The sequence below is a fragment of the Microcebus murinus genome, chromosome X (genome assembly GCF_040939455.1).
Source record: "Microcebus murinus isolate Inina chromosome X, M.murinus_Inina_mat1.0, whole genome shotgun sequence".
Classification (NCBI taxonomy): Eukaryota; Metazoa; Chordata; class Mammalia; order Primates; family Cheirogaleidae; genus Microcebus; species Microcebus murinus.
The window spans coordinates 36,084,388-36,109,557 of record NC_134136.1 but is presented as its reverse complement, the minus strand read 5'-3'; the positions used below and the strand labels follow the sequence as shown (position 1 = coordinate 36,109,557).

Below are 25,170 nucleotides of genomic sequence, written 5' to 3'. Positions count from 1 at the left end.
GCTCCTCTATTTTTCTATGTGCTTTTGGAGACTACAGCTTCAGGACACCATGGGGCTGGTGATGGTGGTCATGGTGGTTGGGGCCAGAGATTGTTATCAGGAAAAGTTCCAAACACAAACATGCTTGGGGACATCATATCTGATATATGTAACATGACAAATGGCAGAGTTGGAAAACCCAAAAGATCAGGGACAGAAGACTTCATCTCAGTCCAGTAAAATCTAAAATAATGGTAGCAGAGACAACAATAACAACAACACTATCAACTGCCACCATTTTCTGTACAATTATATGCCAGGCACTATATTAAGTACTTTCTATGCCATGCATTATTTCATTTATTCCTCATAGCAAACACAAGTTGTCATTCAAGTTCTGTTGAAAAGGTCAGGTAACAACATTGACATTTACCATTTATTGAGCTTTTACTATGTGCTAGGCATCGCCATCTCGTTAGGTGAATGTCTGGTAGGCACTAGAAAATGGGGTTGGATAAACACTTTGGCCTTCCCAATTCATCCATCAAGACTCAGTTCAAGGCATCATCTCTTTCAGGAAGCTTCCTTGACCCTTCCAATCTGAGTTCAGTACATCCGCTCTATGTTCTTTCCATTATCACCCTGTGCTTCCTTCTGTTATAACCCTTATCATATATATTGTGATTGTCTCTTTGCTTGCCTTCCCACCCCCAACACACACACGTACACACACACGTACACACACACACACACACACACACACACACACACACACCAGACTCTGAGCACCATAGGAAAACATTATATTAATAGATATTAGAATACAATAATGTAGGATGGGCATGGTGGCTCACGCCTGTAATCCTAGCAGTTTGGGAGGCCAAAGCAGGAGGATCACTTGAGGCCAAGAGTTCGAGACCAGCCTGGGCAACATATCTCTATAAAAAATTTAAAAATTAAGGCCAGGCACAGTGGCTCATGCCTGTAATCCTAGCACTTTAGGAGGCTGAGGATCGCTTGAGGTCAGAAGTTCGAGACCAGCCTGAGTGAGAGTGAGACCCCATCTCTACTAAAAATAGAAAAAACAATTAGCCAAGCGTGGTGGTGCATGCCTGTAGTCCCAGCTGCTCAGGAGGCTGAGGCAGGAGGATCGCTTGAGCCCAGGAGTTTGAGGTTGTTGTGAGATAGGCGGATGCCATGACACTCACTCTAGCCCAGGCAACAGAGTGAGACTGTCTCAAAAAAAATTTTTTTTTTAATTTTTTAAATTAGCTGGGAGTGGTGTTGCACACCTGTAGTCCCAGCTACTCAGGAGGCTGAAGCAGGAGGATCACTTGAGCCCAGGAGTTCCAAGCTGTAGTGAGTTATGACCACGCTACTGCACTCCAGCCTGGGCAACAGAACAAGACCCCATCTCCAAAAAAAATTACATATATATATATGACCTCCATGAAACAGTTCTATAAAGAGAGAAGCTGATGGATACTTTAATTAGCTTGATAGTAGTAATTATTTCACAATGTATATGTATGTCAAAACATCACATTGCACACCATAAATATATAGAATTTTTATTTGTCAATTATACTGAAAGTAAGCTGGAGGAAAAGAAATAAATAAAAGGAGAACTAAAAAAAGAGAAAGGAAAGGAAGGAAGGAAGGAAGGAAGGAAGGAAGGAAGGAAGGAAGGAAGGAAGGAAGGAAGGAAAGAAGGAAAGAAGGAAAGAAGGAAAGAAGAGAAAGAAGAGAAAGAAAAGAAAAGAAACATTTGCTGATCCCTGCCTTAGGAAGATTCTGTGAGGATATGGGCTCTGATCCCATAGGAAGCCAGATGTCCTGAGTCTCCAGGTATGTGGGCTGCTTCCTCAAGCAGCTGACTCTGATGTTCCCCATTTGCACTCCGGCAGTCTCTATCAGGATAGGAGAATGCTCAGTCCCAGGCACCCACCCTGTGCTTAATAAAAAGCAGATGTTATGTGGTCTCTTGGACCAGCCACAGGCATTGGGGTAGAGGATCCAGGTGACCTAAGTCTACTGACTTACTGGTGAGGCCTCAGCAAAGATGCTTTGTCACCAAAGGGGCCACTGCTGCACTATCTATAGAGAAGGAGAAGTAGGCTAAAAGTAGAAGCACCAGGATGTCAATAAGTTACCTGGGGTGGTATTCAAAGGTCTCTGTTCTCTAAAGTTTGTACCATGAACACGAAGATCAAAAAAAGGGGGAAGCTGAGATAAAAGTTGTTCTTGGTGACAGAATTACGGGTAAGTTCTGAGACTTCTTCATACCATCCTGCACCATCAGTTTTCTGAAATAAGGTTGTATTACTTTTATGATAAAAATATTTAATTTATATAAGCAAAACAAATTAATTTTTGGACAATTATAAAATAAGAGATTCTCTCTCCTTCACTCCTTTCCAACACCTAATCCCACCCCCTCCCTTAGGGGTAAGCACTGTCAACAACTTAGTTGGAATCCTTCCATAGGGGCTCTATTTTAATTGGAGTGACAGAAAAATATGTGAATTCTGAATAGCACAAATCTCAGTTGTAATAGAATAATGAAAAACCCAACTAGGGTCAAATAAATCAGTGTTTAAAGAAGATCAAGGTTTGCTGGCTTTATTGGGGCTGACCTCTTTGAGAGAGTGTGACTTCTTTTTTTTTTTTTTTTTTTGAGACACAGTCTCACTCTGTTGCCCTGGCTAGAGTGAGTGCCGTGGCGTCAGCCTAGCTCACAGCAACCTCAAACTCCTGGGCTCAAGCGATCCTCCTGCCTCAGCCTCCCAAGTAGCTGGGACTACAGGCATGCACCACCATGCCCGGCTAATTTTTTGTATATATATTTTTAGTTGGTCAATTAATTTCTTTCTATTTTTAGTAGAGACGGGGTCTCGCTCAGGATGGTTTCGAACTCCCAACCTCGAGCAATCCGCCCGCCTCGGCCTCCCAGAGTGCTAGGATTACAGGCGTGAGCCACCGCGCCCGGCCAGGGAGTGTGACTTCTTGGGAGTCTGCTTTTCCCTGAGAACAGAAGGAGGAGGAAGGAAAAAATTCTAGAAAAACTAGAGATTCTTGAGGGCAGAAACCTTATAATATTACTACTACTACTTCTATTTTTTAAATAATATTATAATGGTAACCATTTATTGAGCTCTATGAGGAAAGAGTAGAGAGAGTGACCCTCAATTGAGATGAAGAAACCTGATTCAAGTGCGCATTCACACACTCGTCTATACAAATCCCTGTCACTCATACACGAACATACTCAAACACCTCCCCCCACCACATACAAAATATCCACACATAGGCAAAGCACCATATAGAAATATATTCATATTCACAATCACAAAAATTCAAATATCCTACATATATAGGAACTTACTGTTGTTCTCTTATTAACTCTACCCCATTGAAATTAGTTCCTGTTCTCTTGACACTTGCATGTGTTTGTACTCTATTATTTTTGTATATAAAAAACTGAAAGTAAGAAGATATTAACATATATATACACAATGAAATATTAACCAGCCTTAAAAAAATAAGGAAATCCTGTCACATTTTACCACATCCCACTTATATGTGGCACCTAAAAAAGTTGAATTTATAGAAGCAGAGAGTAGAATGGTGGTTACCAGAGGCAGTGTGGTGGGGGCATGGGCACTTTGGTCAAAGTGTACAAAGTTTTAGTTATGTAGCATGAATAAGTTCTAGAGATCTAGTGCACAGCACGGGAACTATAGGTAACAATACTGTATTGTATACTTGAAATTTGTAAGAGAGTAGATCTTTTTTTTTTTTTTTTTGAGACAGAGTCTCACTTTGTTGCCCAGGCTAGAGTGAGTGCTGTGGTGTCAGCCTAGCTCACAGCAACCTCAAACTCCTGCGCTCAAGCGATCCTCCTGCCTCAGCCTCCCGAGTATGGGACTACAGGCATGTGCCACCATGCCCGGCTAATTTTTTCTATATATGTTAGTTTTCTATATATGTTAGTTAATTAATTTCTTTCTATTTATAGTAGAGACTGGGTCTTCCTCTTGCTCAGGCTGGTCTCAAACTCCTGACCTCAAGCAATCCGCCTGCCTCAGCCTCCCAGAGTGCTAGGATTACAGGCGTGAGCCACCGCACCGGCCAGAGAGTAGATCTTAAATGTTCTCTCCCCCACAGACAAAAGATAATTATGTAAAGAGATGGATATGTTAATTAGTTTGACTGTAATCTATGTTTATGTATATCGAAATGGCATGTTATATACCTTAAATGCATACAATTTCAATAAAAGATTAAAACAAAACCAAAAAGCGTGTGGTTGGGAATACTATAGCTCTCAAACCTGGCTATCTATTACAATATACACAGGGACTGTTTAAAAACATAGATTCCTGGTTCCACCCAAACCTACTGACTCTGAATTTTTGTGGTTGGGAGTCTGTTGAATTATGAGTTGACTTGTGAATTATGTTCACCCCCAAAATTTATATGTTGAAGTCCTAACCCCCAGTACCTACCTCAGAATGTGACTGTATTTAGCAATGGTCTTTAAGGAGATAATTCAGTTAAAATGAGATGATTAGGATGGGCCCTACTGAATATGACTGGTGTCCTTAGAATAAGAGGAAATTTGGACACAAACACATACAGAGAGAAGTCCATGTGAAGACACAAAAAGAAGACAAACATCTACAAGCCAAGGAGAGAGGTCTCAGAAGGAACCACACCTAGATCTCCGACTTCTAGCCTCCAGAACTGTGAGAAAAGATATATTTTTTATTTTTTTTAATTTTATTTATTTACTTTTTAATTTTTTTTGGATTTTACCAGTTTTGATATGTTTATTTTGCAGAGATAGTGTATAGTATAGATTCATATAACCACTGCCACCATAATCAGGACACATAACTGTTTCATTGCCACCAAAAAACTTCTCCCTGCTATTCATTTATAGTTATACCCTACTCCTAGCCTCTGCCAACCACTAATCTGTTCTCATCATTAAAATTTTGTCATTTGAAGAGTGTCATATAAATTGAATCTTTCGAGATTGCTCAGCATAATAACATGAGAAAACATGAGAAAAAAAAAACAATTCAAATTGTTACATGTATCAACAGTACTTTCCTTGTTCTGAGTAGTATTCCATTGTAAGGATATACCAGTTTGTTTATCTATTTGCCCTGGCTTGTTTAGAGTTTTTGGCTATTACAAATAAAGCTACTATATATCATTTTTCTCAGGCTACTTTCGATAATTTTTTCTTTGTCATTAGCTTCCACAAATTTGATCGTGATATGTCTGATTGTGGATTCCTTTAGCTCTATCCTGTCAGGGTTTGCTCACCTTCTTTAATTTTTAGGTTTATGTCTTTTTGTTGCTCAGGCTAGAGTGCCGTGGCGTCAGTCTAGCTCACAGCAACCTGAAACTCCTGGGCTCAAGCGATCCTTCTGTCTAAGCCTCCCGAGTAGCTGGGACCACAGGCATGCGCCACCATGCCCGGCTAATTTTTTCTATATATATTTTTTAGTTGGCCAATTAATTTCTTTTTATTTTTAGTAGAGACGGGGTCTCGCTCTTGCTCAGGCTGGTTTCCAACTCCTGACCTTGAGCAATCTGCCCACCTAGGCCTCCCAGAGTGCTAGGATTACAGGCGTGAGCCACAGTGCCTGGCCAAGAGAAAAGATATTTCTACTGTTTAAGTCACTTGGTCTGTGATACTTTGTTACGGCAGCCCTGGAAAACTAATACAGAGTCCGAAATACCTGAGTTTTAAAAATAAGCTTCTCAGGTGATTCTAATGTAGCCATTCTGGTGCCAATCCAAGGCCTGAAGTTTGGTTAAGAGCATGGGTAGGGCTTAGAGTCATACTGACTTAGGGTCAAGTCCCATCTCTTCCACTTGCCAGCCACGTCACCTTGGAAAATAATGCCGTGTCGCTGAGAGCTATAAAACAAGGCTGCCTCACAGACTTGCAAGGAGGAATAAATGGAAAATGGTTGTCAAGCCTTTAGCACAGTGCTTGGCAAATAGTAAAGGCTCATTCATGGTAGCTATTGCTATTCATATTATAAAGGGGTTGGTCTAGAACAGAGACTCTTAAAAATTCAAGGGATAAATGAGCTTAGATGGAGAAATATTACATTTTTATTTTCACCAACTACTAACTGAAATTTCGATTTCCTTCAATTACAAATGCAGAGAACAGATCACAGTAGTATTGGCTGTGCCTATGACTTTGTCACCAATAGAAATCATAAATAGTTTTATGTCACATTATTGTTATTACAGGTATCTTTAAATATTTTTACACTTATCATTACTTTGATTTTTTATTTTTTTATTTTTTATTTATATATGAAAAAATGGTCAACTTATCATTACTTTGAAGTTACCATAGTTATCAGAGCTGCGTCAAGATCTCATTATTTATTACATTAATAACACTTATATAACTATACCTGCTTCCATCTCTCACATTTTCTTCTCCAGTAACACTGAACTGCTTTGTAACCCACCCCGGCCCCCAGCATACACACTGTTCTCACTCGCAGGCCTCTGCCCACTAGCCTCTCTACCTAAATGGCCCTTCCCTCCTTCCTGAGCTAACCCTTCCTCCACTCTATCACAGTACATGCCGCCCCTATGCCAGGCCTCTAGCAACACTTACCACTTGTACTGTTTTTGTCTGTCTACTTATGTTTCTCTGGCTAAACCATGAAGTCTTTGGAGACTTGGGCCATGTCTTATTTACCTCTGAATCCCCCTCTAACACTGTACCTGGCACAGGGCAAGGGCAGAGTAAGTGACTGATGAATGACTCCATCTGATGTGGAGGTACCCCTTCTATTTCCTTTCTGCTCCACTCAGAAAACCACCAGCTCTGTCTGGAAATAGAGCTCCCCTCTGCTCTCTGAGTTTATGCAAGAACAGTTTGCTGCTTGGAGTCTCTCCATCCAACACAATATATGTCAGCAAAGCAAGGCTTCACAGAGGGGAGCCAACGTGGCCCTGCCCCAGTCAGCCTTCCCCGGTGAAGATATGCAATTTGTTAATATAAGCTGGACTTGTATTCAAATACATGGCAGCTCTCTGAACTCTATCTCTGAACTACCTAGGTTTTTTTTTTATATCTCAATTATATTTGCTCTTGATCAGCCTGGATATAGTATGCAAAGCTGTACTGAATTATTAACAATACTGCTCGAGAACAAAGACTACAACAAGGGAAATGTCAAGGGGACAAAATCTTGAGTTTAATGGTGCCAAATGCCAAGAAGGAAATACTTCTACTGGGACCTCATCCCAAGGTTATTCACAAAGATAAGAGGACTCCAGCAAATACAGAAGCAAAAGGCCCAGCAGTTCTCAAAACACAACTTAAACAAACATTTATGGATCTAATATATTTTGTTATAACATTTAACATAAAATAATTATAAACAAGAGGAAAAATCATAAACACTGTAATTAAAAAACAATTTAGTAGGCTATAAGTCTACACAATGCAGATGAAATTTCATATTCTACTACCTCCTCTGGCTTTTACCCAAGAACATTAGAAAAAAAAAAAAGACAATGAAGAAGAAGAAAAAGAAGAAAAAGGGAAATTAACACATCTGAAGTATTGGCTTTTGAGAGGGGAAATAGAGAGGCCTGTGAGAACACAAGGACGGGACTCTGACCCCCAGAGCCTCTTTCATCCCTGACCTTGGGATTCTATCAGGAGCCAGGGATACCGCTTGTTTCTGGCTTTCTGGCTACTACAGCAGAGAGAGGGCTGCACCCCCTCTCCATTTCCGCCAAATTTGGGGGCCCATATAAGACCCACAGGGCCTTGGGAACAGGAGTTAGCTGGCTGCCCTTTGCTCCTAATCACAGGGCTGATTATGCTTGTGGCACTTAGAGGAAATTTTCAAATCTATGGAAGTCCTATCTGCAGGGAGTCAGGCAAGCAAAGCTCTGCTAGCAAAACGGTGACTCTGGCCCTGATTGGTTGGTGTCCTGGCCTATATCTTGGCCGTGGGGTTCTCTTAGTATAGGGGCTCTGCTACTTCTAGAACCCGGTGCACCGTGAATTCCATGAGGAGGCACCTCTGGTGTTTCCTAGAGCTGACTCTGTGACGCAGGCAGAGAATGTTCTGTCTTGGACACAAGATGGCAGTATATACTGCTTTATTTGAAAGGCCTTGGGCTTCTGAATGAAGCTGCTGAAGAGGGGGTGGGGAGTGCCGGGTGAAATTGAAATCTATTTGAATTTTACATGAAAACTGAACATAGTGAATATTTCAAATATATTTCAAGAACCAATAATTCTTGAATCCTATCCATTTAAAGTATTCCAAGTCTCCGAGTCCCAAGACACCCTGGAGGACTACTGCTTGCCCACCCAGTACATCCCCACATCTGGCAAGGTGGGATATGACCCAGGGCACCAGCCTGCTCTCCACAGACCTGTCCTTTTACTTTACCTCAGCTCCAGAGTTACCATCTCCTCAGAGCCCACAAACCCCCCATCTCGTGCACTTTCTGGACGCCCAACTGCTGTCCCCAGGACCTCTCAGGCCTATCTCTTGAAAGGGTATAGACAGACGAAGATCACCTAAGGTGGCAGGTGGGGTTCTGAAAAGAGGGGGAAGAACAAGTTTGGGGCAATAGGAGAAGATAAGTGAAACGAGAGGAAGAAAGAAAAAGAGGAGAGAAAAAGAGGAAAGCGGGAATGAGGAACTTATAGAAAGGGGGGGGAGAAAAGAGAGAAGGGGAAAAGAGGGAATGGGGGAGAAAGTAGAGGAAATGGATCAAGTGAGGGGGGAAAAGGAGAAGACGAAAGAATAAGGGAAATAGCAGAATGAGTGGGAGTGGAAGATCAGAGAGAAAGAAGGGGAGGATTGATAAGAGACAGAGAAGGGGCAGAGCCAGGGAAGCCCCCCGGAGAGCTGGCACTCCAGGAAGCCCGGACAGGAACGGTCTCAGATGGGGTTTGGGGAAGAGAGGAGCCAGCAAGTGGGGGACGAGCAAGTCGGGGACAGGAAGAGGGTGCGATGGGTGAAGTGAGAAGAAAGGGATAGGAACTGAGAAGAGTTTGGGCGTGCTTATGCGAGTTTGGCTTAAGGCATTGATCGGGTTCGCCTGATGGCACTCGGCTCTCGGACTCTTTGCAGGAGCAACTGCTCTCTTTGAACCCCCACTCCCCCCCCCAAAAAAAAAGGGCTTATGGACGGTGGTGGTTAAGGCTACAAGGCGACAAGCTCTTGAGGGAGGCGTCTTTCCTGTAGGGGGACCCGTTCGCGGTGGGACTAGAGATATTTTGTCCTCCCACGGAGCTGGAGACCCAGGAGGCCGGGCGACTAGGGAGGCGCGGCGCCCCGGAGGGGCCGCTTGTAGATTTCAGGCGGAGGATGCGGCTGGAGAGATCCCGAGGCTAGGCGGGCGCGCGGAGAGGGGGAGCCGGGCCTGCGCCCAGGGGAACCAGCGAGGGTGCGAGCGGCAGCGTGGGCGCAGAGGCGCGAGGGTGCGGGCGGGGCGGGGCTCGGGGGCAGGACCCAGTCGTTAGAGGCCGGCGCCCGCCAGGGAAGCGACAGAGGAGCGTCCTCCGCCAGCCCCTCTAGGGTAATTTACATGCTGTCACAGCCAGTGCTGACTCCCGGGCGTGCAGCTCGCTCACTCGCTCAGTCGCTCTCGGCTCCTGCCACCGCTCAGCCGGCACAGCCCAGGGGAGCCCGAGAGCCAGAGAGCCTGCGAGCCGGGGAGGGAGGGAGCAAAGAAGGGAGGGAGCGAGGGCGCGCCCTGGCTCTCCCTCTGCCCTGCCGCCCGCCCTTCCTGCCGCCACAGGTCCGCCCTGAGCCCGGCTCACACTTGGGAAACTTGGGACTGCTCTGGGGCCGCGTGTGGCACCTCAGGGGGGCGGCCCCGGCCTCAAGAGGAGTGGGGGAGGAGGAGGAGGAAGAGGAGGAAGTGAGCCCGAAGGATCCGCTCAGAGCTGTTTGTCCAGCTGTTTCTATTCGCACCCCCAGCACTACAGCCAGAAAGGGGCTGAGCCCAGGGTGGCTGGCTTTAGGCGCTAATTTCCAACTCTTCTCCTCACAGCTTGTCTTTTCCAGGCACCCTGGAGTCCCCTCAGGCCAGTCCGGCGGGCGCGCACCTGCCAGCCGCCCCTGACCTCTCAGGCCAGCCGACCCCCGAGCCTGAGAAGATGGCCCAGTCCAAGATCGACTGCCGCTCACCTGTCGGCCTCGACTGCTGCAACTGCTGCCTGGACCTGGCCCACCGGAGCGGGCTCCAGCGAGGCAGCAGCGGGGAGAACAACAACCCCGGCAGCCCGACCGTGAGCAACTTTCGGCAGCTGCAGGAGAAGCTGATCTTCGAGAACCTCAACACTGACAAGCTCAACAGCATAATGCGGCAGGATTCGCTGGAGCCAGTGCTGCGGGACCCCTGCTACCTGATCAATGAGGGCATCTGCAATCGCAACATCGACCAGACCATGCTCTCTATCCTGCTCTTCTTCCACAGGTGGGTGGCTGGGCACACGGGTGGGTATGCGTCCCGGCTCGCCCCAGCCTCTGCTGCACCCTCACCTCTGACAAAAGGGGCAACCAGGAAGTTCAGGAGGGGCACTGGGGAGGTTTGGCTCACAGGCTGCCATGACTGGACTTTGAGGTTGCCTGGAGTACTGCGGCGCTGAAGGGAGACCTGGCAGGTGCAAGCCCTATTTTTAAGGGTGCTTGCGAAGGTTTTCCAAGGGGGACACTGAGGCCCAGAAGGTGGGCAGACCCCAGATGGCTTGGAGGTAGCTGGCAGTACCCACCCCTCTAATGCAAACATTTCCATAGCCCCTTTGGAGATTCTGCCTTGAGATCCCCTCAAGATCCAAGTTACACCCTTTTCAAAAGCCCATTTCTAAATGTGGTTTCAGATTGAAACCACAAGGGTTTTAAAATTACTGAGTGGCCCTGACTGACAGTGAGGGCAAGCAAAATGTCAAGAGAAATTAAGCAGCTGATGGTGGTGGGTGGTAATAAGAAAAAATCAAAGACCCGTGAGAATTTATTAAAATTCTGGATGAGAGTACCCACCCCCTCCATGGATCACAGCCTTCAATTTCAAATGTAGGTGAAAAGCAACCCCAGAGAGCATCCTGGGACATCTCCTTAAGTGCCTCAAGAACTGTGTGTGGCAGGAGGGTAGATGAATCCATGTCATCTCAGGCCTGTGTTGGAGTGCGGGTCAGACTTTCTAGAAATCCTGTGGGGGAGGCAAGGAAATGGGAGGAAAGGGGAGAAAACACAATGGGAAGAACCAAGGTGGCTGCTGTCCTTGTCTGAGTCGCTGTGGTAGGAGCCGTTCTTGGAGAACAACTGACGACACAATTTAGAGGCACTTCAGAAAACCAGTCATGGGTTTGGTGTTCTTAGCACCATTGGGACAGGGCACGTGTGTGTGTGTGTGTGTGTGTGTGTGTGTGTGTATGAGGGTGGATTTATTTTTGCTCCACGATGAAGGTTATGTAAGAGAAAGACACCGCCGCTGTGGGAGACCTGGATTGTAGTACAAGTTATGGCTGTACCTGTCTGTATGAGCCTGAGCAAGTTGCCTGGCCTCTCTGGTTTCTCCAAGATTCCTTCTAGCTCTGTGATTCTAGATCATGGGCAGGTAATGTACCCAGACAAAGTAATAAGAAATTCTGTGCACCCACAAAATATTCAGGTGGCAGTGAGGCTCAAATAGGAACTTTTAAAAGTGATCAAGAAAGGCAGGAGCTACCGTCACTTAATACCAAGACCAGGTTTGCCTTCCTTGCCCCAAGACAAATCCACCGTCACCTTCCACTCACTCCAGCCCCAGTGGTTCCGGACAGGACAAACAGGGCTGCTGACTTCGTTAGTGTTATTATAACAAGTTGTATTCCTCAGGCATTTTCAATGCTATTGAAGCCCTTTCCCATGTATTATTTCACTTTGGGCATCAAATTATCTCATTGTCTAAAATAAACCAGGCCGCAGACAGAACAGGTTTCGAGGAAATCTTCATTTCTGGTGAAAGATTACTCCAAGTGTATTCAGCCCACAGCCACTGAAACCCTGCCGAGCGAAATCCCTAACAGGTTCCTAACGATCCGCCCTTCTCTGTTGGAGAGTGGCAGCGGGGGAGGGGTAGCAGAGAAACCTGGAAAGGACGCTTGTAGCATTTGCATTCTTTCAACTGGGAGAGAAAGGGCCCCTCCAGGCTTTGGTGAAGTGTGAGCCGGCGGCAATTCCTCTGGGTCTGGGCCTTAGGAAGCTCGGACCTGGGTGACTGAGGTGTGAGGCTGCGAGCCTGAGATCAAAGTGTTCACTTGTACCACACCTTGGGAGCATCCTGGTTATTTGGGTTTCTTGGATAGAAGACCTCCTTTGTCATCTACTCCGCTAACACCAGTGTATGGACGCTTGGTTCTTGGCAAAGCCTGGAAATGCTACGGGGTGTGGGGGGGCATTGAAGGCACAGGGTGAGGGAGGTGGCTGAACTGTTAGGAAGGTGTGCCTGTGCAGCACCCTGCCTCCTGGGATCAGAGCAACTCAGCGTCCAAAACCACTGAGGAGCAAACCAGCAAGCTGTCAGGCTTCGCTGAGGCTGGGGAGTGATAGGGTCCTGTGATAACAGCCCGATCAGGACAAAGCATTCACTCACTTTCTTTGACACCTGGGACCTTACGGATTGGAGATTCTGAACTCAGTTTAGGTTTTGCCCAGAATGACATGCTCATTAGCAAACTAGGAGACCATTATTGCTGGTCGCGGGGATTTTCTGATGTCAGGGGGTGGACAGCCTTCTTCTCAGTGAACATTTCTTTTCTTACTTCATTTTATTCCCTGGGTTTTTATCTTCATGCTTCGGCTATCATTTTTTACTCGTATTCCATTTAATAATTTCATATTTCAGGTTCCTGTTGGGCGTCTTTTTCCTTTGTCTACTTTCAAGGCCAGAGAAGCTACTTCTCCTGCCAGCGAAGCTACTCTCCCCACCCCTCCTCCTGCAGCCCATTCCTCTGCTTCCAGGGCTTCTATATTCTTGGGAAGAAGGGCGAGGCACAGTCTTGATTTATATCTGGTTTGTCTGCTTTGACCTGTCCCTGGCTCTCAGCTTAGCTCTTGATTTCCTTGGAACACGAGAGTGTAAGCAATTTGAGGGTAGGGTTGTCATTTACTTACTTGGTTTTCCCTTGGCTTCTAGTTATGTAGGCAGTACTCAATAAAGATTTTTTTGTTGTTGTTGGACAACTACTTAAATGTTGATGTGGTCCTATGTAAAGATTTTACAACTTTAATCGTGTTTCGGAAAATCTTTATTAAGGTTTAAGTGTGGTTTTGCCCCCACATGCAGTAACTCTAATAGCCTGGTAGAAGCCCTGGTGGTGGTCAGTACTGTGTATATACATATGAATCAGTGGTAATGAGCATGTAGCTTGTTGGTATTCAAATGGTGCCTCTACTATTGGGGGAGAACGTTGAACACCATCTCTTCAATCTTGTGTTCTATAAGTAATAACTATCATGGATTAATAGCTAACATTTAATGGATATTTACAATGTGTACTAAGCATTATATCTGCATAATCTTTCAATATTTACACCAACCTTATGAAATGGGTACTATTACCACTCATTTTCATTTTATAAAGAAGGAAATCAAGGCTTGGAAAAATTAACCAACTTGTTTAATACCTCACAATGAAGAACAGAGCCTCACAATGATCTCAGGTAGAGTATACAAATTGTCTATAAATAAAGAATTGTTAAGAACACCAAATAACTAAATTAATGCTAAAGAAATTGTTAGAACACTTAGGAATTGTCTATGAAGCAGAGGTAAATGTGGGCCCCAAACGTTTCCAAATAGTCAAAATGGCCTTAATAGATAAGGGGACCAATCATCCCAGTCCTGGGACACAGGACTTTCTGGGGGACAATCCCAGGGAAACAAGGATGGTTGGTCACCCGATTATTAGAGTGACTCAAACTTTGTCATTTGAATCTGCTTCTAATACTGGAAACCTTAGGAGGGAGATAGACAAATGCTGTGCAAAAAAGATGAAGTTTCTTACTTAAATGTAATATATGAAAAAACTTTCTAAGCTGAAATTTGAAGGGCCTTCATTCTCTGACCTGTAAGATATAGCAAGCTGGAACATGAACTTGGGCAACATTCTGTTGTTGTGATTGTTGTCATTGTAACCTCAAATTTATTTCTAAGATTTTACCCCAAACCCCTTAATCAGCTCTATTCTGCTTTTGACCCCAAGAGCATACCTACCCAGTGTGGTCTGAAAGACTCTGGATCTGAGTTCCTGTCTATCTCTAAAAGCCCTAGGATTCTACCTTTAAGCTTTTGACCGAGCACCAACGGTTCCCACACATAGATTCTCAGAAGATAATAATAATAGCAAACATTTCTAATTGCCTTATGTGCACTAATCCATTTACTGTTCCCTATTGAGCTGATATATTGTAGCAAAAGGAAAGGATACAGATTCAGAGATCAGGTTTTCAAGAATAAATTGCACAAAAAATTATTTGTGCTTCTGTAAGTAAGTCTTAGAACCAATAATTTCATAATGTTTATTCCTGGAGCTGGCTTCTGAGTAGGTAGCCACTTACATGGTATGATTTAAGGGGCTGCCTGCTGTAGTGCCTAAATTCATACTACTTAAGATTTACTTTCCTGTCCACGTACCATCTAAAACTGCTCTCCCATAGCACCAGTGGTATGCGGACCACACCGTGAGAAACCCTGAATTAGAGATTGCAACCCTTTGTCAACTAATTTACCGTTTGATTTTGAGGATGGAGTTCTTTGCTGTAGAGAGGTTTTGGGTTTCTATGTGGTTAAGCCTGTCATTCTTTGCCTTTGTGATTTTTGCTTTTGGTATCAAGCTTTGAAAGTCCTTCCTTAGCCCCAGGTAATTTAAAATAACTATTTCCTGAGTGCCTAGTGGTCTGACAAAGAATAGACACTCTTGGATTAAGGGACATTCTCCGTTAAAAACACAAATGCATTTGCAAACTTAACATTCATGGTTTGGGTACCTCATGAGAACCCAGACATGTAAGAAATTATCTTTTTGCTGAGGCCCAGATGTGAATAATATATGCTAGGAGGCTTGTATGAGGGGGCCAGTACTTTCACCAATGAATGAGCCTGGTGCCCTATCCAGCCCCTACTATTATATATGAATGTGTGTGTGTGTGTGTGTGTAAGGTGGGGGGAGAGATGTATTATATATGTAAATGCTGTATATAATACATTTATATAGTGGTAAAACATATATAAAATAAAACTTGCTGCTTTAACCATTTTTAAGTGTACAATTCAGTGGAATTAGGTACATTCACAATGTTGTGCGGCCATCACCATTTCCAGAACTTTGTCATTATCCCAAACAGAAACTCTTTGCCCATTAAACAGTAACTCCTTATTCTTCCATCCCTCTATCCCCTAGTAATTTCTATTCTACTTTCTGTCTCTATGAGTTTGTCTACTCTAGATATTTTATATAAGTGGAATCATACGATAGGTGTTTGGCTTCTTTCATGCAGCATAATGTTTTCAAGGTTCATCCATGTTGTAGCATGTATCAGCACTTCATTCTTTTTTCTATGGTTGAATAATATTCAATTGTATGAATATACCATGTTTTGTTTATCTATTCACCTGTCAGTGGAAACTTGGATTGTTTCCACCTTTTGGCTATTGTGAAGAATGCTGCCATGAACGTCGGTGTACAAATATCTGTTTGAGTCCCTGCTTTTAGTTCTTTTGGGTATAGTCCTAGGAGTGGCATTGCCCAGCACCCTCTTTTCAACACAGTTCTGTGGTCCTCTGCTTACAATCAGTCCACACGTAGTAACTCTCATGAAATTAGCAAATGTCTTGTGTCTTTGAGGACAATGCTCCTGTCCCGGAGTCAGCTGCTGGTGCAAGTGATTATAATGAAAAGAAAGCTAAGAAGTTTAACAAAGTGATGGTGCTAGCTGGAAATAGAAGTGATGTGCTTTCAAGATTGCATTCATGAGTTGGAGACTGGCAAAAGATTTAGTGTGTATCTCTCATGAATGGCCACTGTTACTCTTACTTTTAAAAGAGTAACATGTGACACCATTACTTGTCATTGACTTCTTTGTATGGATTTGTTTATCAGACCTTTGGTTAGGGTGACAGCTCACTGAGAGTAGGGTTATATGGGGATGGGACATGGGAAAGCCAACTTTGGAGAAGAAATGTAAAGAGATGGAACCAGAGTCCATGAGAAGCCCAGTTTGGGTGGGCTGCTGCAGAGTAGGGTTCTGGGCAGCCTGAGAGCTCAAGAGATCTGCTTGGAAGGTTCATGCTCTTAAAGACAGGTGGAAAGAACAGAGCCTGAATTTCATCTACTCCTTAGTTTTGCCAAGAGTGGACCCATATGAGCCCACACCTCAGAAAATAACTATTTCCAGGGTGACCTTATTTTCCCTCCCTGCCTGAAGAGAAGGTTAACACTCCTGCTTATATTTGCACTTTCAGATAAACTAACAAGCTTTCAGTTCCAGGTAGAGTGTTGACTCCTTTCCAGACCAGGTCCTGAAGGCCAGAGAGTCTGGGTAAATGGAGATGGATGTATCTGGCCAAGGCTGCCAGGATCTTGGGACACCCTGGTCAATGGAGCTCAGCAGAGTACTTGCCCCTACCTTGTGTGTTGGTTGAGAGGGATGAGGTTGACCATGTCTGCACCTGGTGGTGGCTGTTGCACTATGTTTGTTCATCTCAACTCTGCTCCTACCTGAACTTTCTGCTGTTATGTAAGGCATCCCTCAAGATAACTGTGAAGCCATAATCTGCCATGGCTGGCTGGGTTTACATAACAAATTGGTTGGTGTCGTGCAATAGCCTCTTGAGCCCTGGAGAAACCAATGTGCTGAGTTGGGACTAAAGCTTGGGCTCATTTGGTGGGGCACTTTGTGTGCTCACTGCACTCAAGGGAGAGCATTCCATGACCACAGGGGTCAAAAAGATGAAATTTCGTTTTAGATGAAGAGAGCAATAATGGCCCAGGACATACTGTGCTGTCTCAATGCCTGCAATAACAGAACAAAGGTTAGGGCTTCACTGCAGCACCACAGCTTTGGCAGGCAAGGCCCTCCATAGAACCCCATGGGCTAACAGGAACACCGTGAAGGCCAGAAGGCTAGATCCCAGCCTCAGAGCAACCTAGGTTTGAGGAGGAGTCACGCCAGGCAAAATGGCTTCTGGAGGCCACTGCCTACCTTGCTGAAATCCAGTTTAACTAGAGTTGGAGTGGGGCTAAGATAGAGTCTGTGAGAGCAGAGAGCAGGCTTTTCCAAATGCTGCTCCAGGCGGGGGGGGGGGGGGGATTTTATCAGTGGACAAGGCAAGTTCACTTGTACTTTCTAGCTGGAAATCTCTGCCCCAAAGTAGCCATGGCCCTTCTGGAAACGATGTAATATCCCAGCCAGCATGGGAGACTGAATGGGAAGCTTCCCATTGTGCAGACACTAGCCCAAAGGAAAACAAGAGCTGGAAGCAGGCTTGCTCAGTGATGACCCAGGCTCACTATCAGCCTTCCTCTCCTGGGAGCCGCTTTCCTCAAATAAGTCCAGCCTGAAATTGGGCCCCTGCCTGTAGACAAAGCACCAAGGGACCTTCCCCATCCTTCCTCGAAGGAAGACTTTACTCACAAAATAGCCTTGAATGCTCGGCTCACTTCCTCTCATCTTCTTTTCAGGGGAGATGGAGAGCAGCTGCTCGCAGCTTAGGGGTCTGGCCAGGATTCCCGCTCCATGCTATCTAGGCTGGTGATTGGCTACAGCAATCCCTAAGGAAGAAGTGGGTGAGAAGTGAGAGGAAGGGAAGTGGCTCCAGCGGCTCCTTCCTGGCTTACCCCGCTCCAAGACACCTCTTTTTCAGCGCTGCTGTTTAGCCTCACTCCTAGACTAGGCTGGGCCTAGGCCAGCCCAAGGGCCCTGACTCATGACTAGTGTAGTGCCTTATGTAACAGAGCCAGGTTACTGAGGCATCAAGCTTCTGCTTGCTCAGTGGCAGGCTTCCCTGGGGCCAGGCATTTGGAAGCCTGCTGGGGGTCCAAGTGAAGCTCATCATACTTCCCAAGGAAAAGCCTATTCTCCCCAGTGTCAGGCAGGCAATCTGCTCAGAAGCAAGTGCCAGGCTGCAAAGGTGACCCCCTTCAGTCTCCACACTCAGCAGTAAATGTAAGCAGACAGACGAGCTGGAGTGGACTTAGATGGACTTGAGAAATTTGGGGAGGAAGGAGGAGAAGGAACGTGCTATCACCTGATTAGTATACTGCTAAAGAAACTGCCTCGCACATGGAGAGGCCCTAGATCAGTTCTTAGAAGTCCCTCTTCCTTTTGTATCTGCTTATTGGTTCGGGGATTGTTTGGCAGGGGTGTAGGAAGGAACCACAGGCTGACCGACACCAGGTGGAAGGGTTTACCGGAAGCTGGAGGTGATGTTTAAAGGAAGGCCTTTCGAGAGCCAATTCCTAGTCCATTCTCCATGAAATCTCAAAGTCCCCAGGCTGGCTTGAATTCACAGTGATTTTCAGCTCTCTTCCTGACCTATTCAGAAAATCACATTACTGGCTTGGTGCAACTGAGCCTCCAGTAAAGTCAAGGTTGCTAGATTCTCTGACATATTTCTCTAATAAGCGAATCTATCTACAACACAGAATATCACCATCAATCTAATATTCCATTGGCTCAAGGGTTGTGACTAAACCAATAGCTCCTCTTCTGTTCCTTTGTCTTTGCCCCGACCTGTAGCACTGTGTTGCCAGTGGGTAAATGGCTCACAGGCTGAGAGTGGGTGGAGACACTGCTTTCCAGTCCAAGAAAGAGAGGAAGAAACAGGGAAACAAAGTCAAAAAGGTGGTGTAGGAATTATCAGGAGGCATGGTTTGTGTTCAAAGCTGACTCATAAGTCCTTGGACAGGCCCAAGACAAGCCCACCGTGTCAGGGGTCAGAAGAGCTGGGCACCCCTAGGCCCCTAGATCATAGCCAGAATCCAATGAAAACTGGGGGTCCTGAGGTAGAGGTACAGAATTTCCCTTTTTGGGATTTCTCTCAGGCTTCCAGCCCCTTGCTTCTCTGCTTCTCCATATTCCCTCTGCCCTTTTGGTTCATAGTTGCAGAAAAAAAAAAAAAAGGAAGGAAAGAAAGAAAGAAAAAGAACTGCTTAGTTTCAGGCTGGCACGGTTGCTCACGCCTGGACTAGCACTCTGGGAGGCCGAGGCAGGCAGATTGCTCAAGGTCAGGTGTTCGAAACCAGCCTGAGCAAGAGCGAGACCCTGTCTCTACTAAAAATAGAAAAAATTAGCAGGACATGGTGGTGCATGCCTGTAGTCCCAGCTACTTGGGAGGCTGAGGCAGAAGGATCGCTTAAGCCCAGGAGTTTGAGGTTGCTGTGAGCTAGGCTGACGCCATGGCACTCTAGCCCGGGAAATAGATTGAGACTCTGTCTCAGTAAAATAAAAAAAAAGAACTGCACAGTTTTAAGGCGACATAATCTGCCTGCCCAGGTACACAGAGAAATGAATGATGGCAGCACCTCATTTGGCCTTGTAGTAAGCAACGAAGCACTCCAATTAATCAATCCATCATTTATTGACCAAGGGCCTGCTATTTATTGAGCACCAACTGCGGATTTATTGAATGCCTACCGGCTAAGCACCGTAGAGGACACGGGAGACGTCAGAGGCTAGGCCCAGGGCCCAGAAGAGCTGAGGGTGTAGCTGGGGGGAGTGCAGCAGCTGCATCCAAGGCCAGCGGGGAACAAAGCACTGGCGAGACTAACTGCAGGCCTCTCCTGCTCCTTGAAAGGCCTCAAGCTTACTGCTCCCAGGGTCCACAGGTCTGGAGTTTGGGTGGTGCCAAAGCAAACTAGGAAGGGAGAGTTTCTTTATGGCGGCAGCTTCCAGCAGGGCCTCAAAGAATGGGTTGGCTTTGGCATGGTGGGAAGTGGGTGGTGGGGCTTTCTGGTTGGGAGAGGGGAGGAGAACCTTACTGGTCCAGCAGTGTTCTTGGGTAGGAAGGGGCTGGCCTGGGGTGGGAACACTTTTGATTCTTCCTGAGCTAAAACCCAGAGTCATCAAGCTTCAGGAACAAGACAGAAAATTCATTCTGTTCCCCACTCCCCAACCATTGTTCCTCTCTGACTCAGGGCAAACTGGGCCCTAATGGCCTCTCCTCAGGACCCTGGGTTAGCCCTGGCTAGGTAGAGGCCTTCAGGGCCTGGGAACAGGAAGGTACCTCCCTCTTATACCTGGACAAAAAGTCCATTGGAACCAGGAGGGTTGGGCCTAGTGGTGTAGTTGAGGGTGGGCACCAGAGGAGCCTGGGAGTTGTGACTTTGTATCTGTGCATCTCTTGCCTCGGTCTCCATGAGGCACCTCTGAGGTGGGTAACAGAAGCAGGGGGGAGTCAAGGTGCTGCCATGAGAATATATATGCCATTCACCCAAGTCTCTCTGGAAAAAAAAGTTGCTGGTGGCCCTGCAGGGTATCATTTTAGTCTTGTTTACACTTCAGGTTCAACCCTTCTTCTCCAGATGCCTTATAAATTGGGGTAGGGGTGAGAAAAGCAGGAAGCCTCAAGCTGACAGGAAGGGAGAGGGAGCTGTAGTAGCAAAAGAAACCAGCCTTAAGGTAAACTGAGGAAGGAGGGTGCTGTTTATGGCCAACACTCCATCCTTGCTTTCTGAGGCCCTCTCCCCAGATTAGTGTCCTGCCCACTCGTGCCCATATTTTTTCCCACCAGAGCTCTGGAGAATTCACATTTAAGTTTATTAACAGGTTCAGTCAATAAGAAATATTATTGCACACCTTTCATGTGCAAAGCTTGGTGTTAGGTACGGGGGCTACAATGGGAAACACACAAAAGGCACAGTCTTGGTCATCATTGAGTAGTCAATGGAGTGGCAGAGACAGACATTAACCAAACAGTCACACTAATGGAAGAGTATAAAAGGATCAGACAAGGCATCCTGAGGAAGTGATATTTGAGCTAAAGAAACGAATCTCTAATGCTGAAATTCTAATCATCAGACTCAGCCCAAAGGAGACATTTTCAGGCAAAGACTTTCTGAAGGACCCCTGAAGTCATACCATGTAGGTGGCTTTCACACACCTGGAAATATCTCCAGGCCATGAGTAGCCAGCAGGTCCCAAGAGGGAGGGTTGACAACATTCTAACAAGAGGAAGAGATGAATTTGAAGCCCATGGGGTAACTGGTATTTAATGTCATCGTTTGCTAAAAATAGTCCATGACAGTATGGAAATGTGTAAAGGCTGGCCCTGGGGACCAATGATAAAGTGGGTATAGCCTGTGGGGAGGAAAATTTGTTTTTGTAAATTATTCACTGTAAAGAAAAAAGAAAGGGAGCGTCAGTCTGGGTTTTCTTTCCCTTTTCGCGCTTCCTTCTGAGTTATGAATGCTTCTCATTGTACAGAGGCAGTGGGGCACAGAGCTTCAGGCTGCACTCCTTTCTGGGGCCCAAGGTGTAAATTTACTGGGCTGCAAATGTCTGAAAAACAGCCTGCATGTAGAAGGGAAGGGAGACAACACCTCCAGGAAGGGCAAAGAAATTGATCAAGGGGCCCCAAAGAGCTTTCATTTGAGAGAGGAGGTCCCACCACAATGGCAGGGCAGATGATAGCTGAAAGCTCAGCGGGAATAAGGGAATCTGATTGTGAAGGGACAGGATAAGGCCAACAGAACTTATTTAGCCAACAGTAGGTAAATCTGGGACTTCAGGGACCTTGTGGGGCAAAGCTAAAGGAATTAAGATTATTGATCTAAGAGATGTTTAAGGGTGGGGTGGAAGACAGTAGAGAGAAAAGAGAGGTTGATCTTTAAATATAAGGAAAGCCACAACTCAGAGATGGTGACTAGCTGTTTCTCAACCACACTAAGAACAGAACAAGAGGAAACAGGCCTCTACTGTAGCATGAAGAATTGAGATTAGATAGCAGAAAGAACTTCCGGACGACAAGCATTCAGAGAAGCTAGACAAAATTACCAAGGGATGTTGTGTGTAATTTATAAATATGAGGAAGATGGTGACAGTAGTAATAGGAACTGGATAAAAGTATGAGAGGGCTGGTTTTATAAGGACCATGGACAGAAGGGGACAGACAGGTAGGAAAAGCAAAGGGGTTAGGAGCAGGTGCTTATAAGGAAACGGAAAGTGCATATGTAAAAGCTGAAAGTGTTTTCATGAAAATACTTTCATAATAAAAATATCAATGAAATTTCCATTGGAGGTAATCCAGTAAAACTAGCATACACTCTCCTGTGACTAGAATAGGGTTGGGGAATGGACTAAGAAGTTGTTAGGACCCTTTCCAGCATTCTTCAGCCCTCTTGTCTCCTGGCTAAATTAGTCTCAATGGGGCAGCCCGACCCATATCCCCACACTCTAACAGTTTTGGGGAGCACCCCTATGTTGGGGCACTAGGGTAAGACTGCCCACCCCAGGTACTTGTTGTAGAGGAGGAGGATTTCTCCTTCATGCACACAATGAAGATTAGATACGGGATATAGCAGGAAACAACAAACCCTGCAGGATCCTTGCCATGGGAAACGGGAAACTTTCAATTTAGTGGTAGAGACAGATATCAAATAATAATCACACAAATAACAATATCACCACGATTATAATGAAGGAAAAGTGCAAGAAGCCAGGAGAACACAAGCCATGGGGATTTTACCCAGAATTAGAAAATGTGCAAAAGAAAATTTACCTTGTAAAGACCCGGGGCACTGAATGTGCCCCGCTGTAAATGATCCTTACCCAAAAATCAGTAGTAAGGAAAGGCGAAATAATCCCAGTCCCTGCTAATGCCCTAAGATGTGGATTTTGAAAATCCTCTGGCTCACTGAAGCCTCGCGTCAGATAGGAGCAAACCCCCAAGGAAATTTTCTCACTGCCAAGATCAGACAGCCTCGATTTAGGCAGAGTGATTCTCTTAAGGAGTGTAATGGCCTATCAGCTGAAAGTCAGGACCAGGAAGACTTTGAAGAGCTCATCACCTGCCAGATGAACAGGAAAGATGTCAGTGCAGAGAATAAAGAACTAATGTGCTGAAAATTACACTTGAAACTGACCCCCAGAAATGACCATGTCTCCCAAATGCTGTGCCCTCAGTCTCATGTTTAAACGTGAGAGGCTTTGCTAGTGTATTCTATTAATAGTATTAGTTGCAAGGTGTGCCCAGGGCTGTTGAGCAGAACAACTACTGATAGACTCTGTGATCTTGGCAAGTGCAACCACTCTGGACCTCAGTTTCCTTCTCTAGAAACTGGTGGTAATGTGGTTGGGAAAGTTAAGGGAGAGGACACGCCTAGAAAGCGCTGAGTATCCCTTCATTGTCATTAGGCAAGTCTTACCTGGTACTAGAACAAAACCTTATCTGGCTTGCCTTGCCTCCCTTTCTCACTAAATCCTTCTCTCACTTACCCCTCCCCTTGCCCCGTCAATCACATACCGTTTCCTGCCCAGAGCCAGGTGACACCTGAAACCCAATCTGGCAAGCTTTTTCCCTGTCAAGGCTTGCTCTCTCAATCTTCTTCATTCACTCTTAGGTATAAATGACTGAGAACACTTTTGGTTTCCCCCTTGCTGGGTTGTCGAGAGCTTTGAAATGTTTACCCAGAGATCAAAACCTAACAGAAGCACCAGGGTGCCCTACTGGCATTGTTCGCAAATGGGAAAGGATTTCAGAGGGCAATGGGGCTGGGGACAGCTCCTGTCTTCCCAGGGTTGGTAGCTGGCACCTTCTGCCTCCACATTAACCCTAGACAGACACACAGAGTCTCAGAACTGGTAGGAGTTTCCACAGCCATCCTGTCTGACCCCCTCCCGTTACACATGAGGAAACTGAGGCCCAGTGTGGGGTGGGTACCTGCCCCTAACCAAACAGCCAATTAGTGACCAGCTGGAAAGAGAAACCATGTCTCCTGATTTTCTGATCCAATGGTCTTCCGACTTCTCGTCTCTAGACGGTTGTGCACATCCCATCCCAGTAGGTACACAACCTCTCCATGCCAGGAGACCGGCTTTGGGTACACCTGATGCCAAAAATGGTGTTTTTTTATTTGATTTTATTTAATGGAATTGACCAGTGGTTTGGGTGTTATGGAGCCCCGGCCCTGGAATCCTGCTTCTGCTCAGGCTGGGGCTGCATGCCACAGCCACAGTCATGCAAGGGGGACAGAAAGGCCTGCTGTTCGGGTTGGAAAAGAAATCAGTTGCTGAAACATTGGTCTTTTTGAAAGTTCCAACCACAGGGGCTGGCTGGCAGAGCCGCCGTCTGGGCTCCCCCGGAGGATCCGGCCCTCCCCTTCAGTCTGGGAGTTAGTTTAGGAAGCTGGCCCGGCCTCGGCAGAAGATCCCGAGAGCAGCGCTCACCCCAGGAGCTCCAGCCTTCCCTCAGAGCCTGGGAGCCCCCCAAAGGCACTCAGGGCTGTGAATTTCCTCCCGCCTCCAACAGCTGAGCCAGCCCAGGCTGGCCCTGAGGCTCCCTGAGCACTTTTTCTTCTGAGCCTGGAGTTTCCAGTTGCTCCCGCCCTAGCCCGGCAGCTACAGAGAAAGCGAGAGAGAGGAAGAGAGGGAGAGCGGGCTCAAGTAAGACAGAGGAAGGAACCAGCCCCAGCCAGGCAATCCAGGCTTCCCTGGACAGCGGTGACATGAAGGTGGAAAGGCTGGAGGAGCCCCAGCTTGTGGAGGAGCCCCAATTCGGGGAGAACCCAGAGCTCGGGGAGGAGGCACAGTTCCTGGAGGAGCTACAGCTCGAAGTGGTAGAAAGTGGGTCAGATTTAGATCCAGAAGATTTGGGTTCGAGTCCAGACTTTGCCACCAATCTGATGCTTGAGCTTGAGTAAGTAACTCCTTGCCCTTCTGTGGGCGGCTTTCCCTACTTAATGAATGGGGGAGGGGAGAGACAAGATGGTCTCTAGGGTCTCTTGCGACTCATATTCTGGGAGACTGTGCTTCTAAAATCTTGATGTGTGGGGATGGGATGCTTGGAAACTTGAACCCTATGTCGTTGAACCCCAGAATGTCAGAATGGTGTTGTGGGGGGAGAGGGAGTTCACATAAAAAAGACAAAAGAAAAAGAACTAGAAGGTGGTAAATGTGCAAGAGTCAT

The 25,170-nt window shown here is 46.0% G+C and overlaps 1 protein-coding gene across 4 annotated transcripts in view; it reads left to right on the top strand.

Annotated features, from left to right (window-relative positions):
* The first annotated feature begins 9,364 nt into the window (after nt 1–9,364).
* Nucleotides 9,365–25,170, top strand: part of TSC22D3 (TSC22 domain family member 3) — a 63,405-nt gene continuing 47,599 nt past the window's right edge. The window contains exons 1-2 of one of the 4 annotated variants that reach the window (XM_075999290.1): nt 9,365–9,447; nt 10,057–10,482. In XM_075999290.1, the coding sequence (XP_075855405.1) occupies nt 10,163–10,482 (320 nt within the window). In that variant the 5' untranslated portion in view covers nt 9,365–9,447; nt 10,057–10,162. Of the gene's footprint in view, nt 9,448–9,481; nt 9,580–9,599; nt 9,802–10,056; nt 10,483–25,170 lie in introns of those variants that run through there. The other 3 variants (XM_012750722.3, XM_012750712.2, XM_012750702.2) reach the window with 3 other exon arrangements.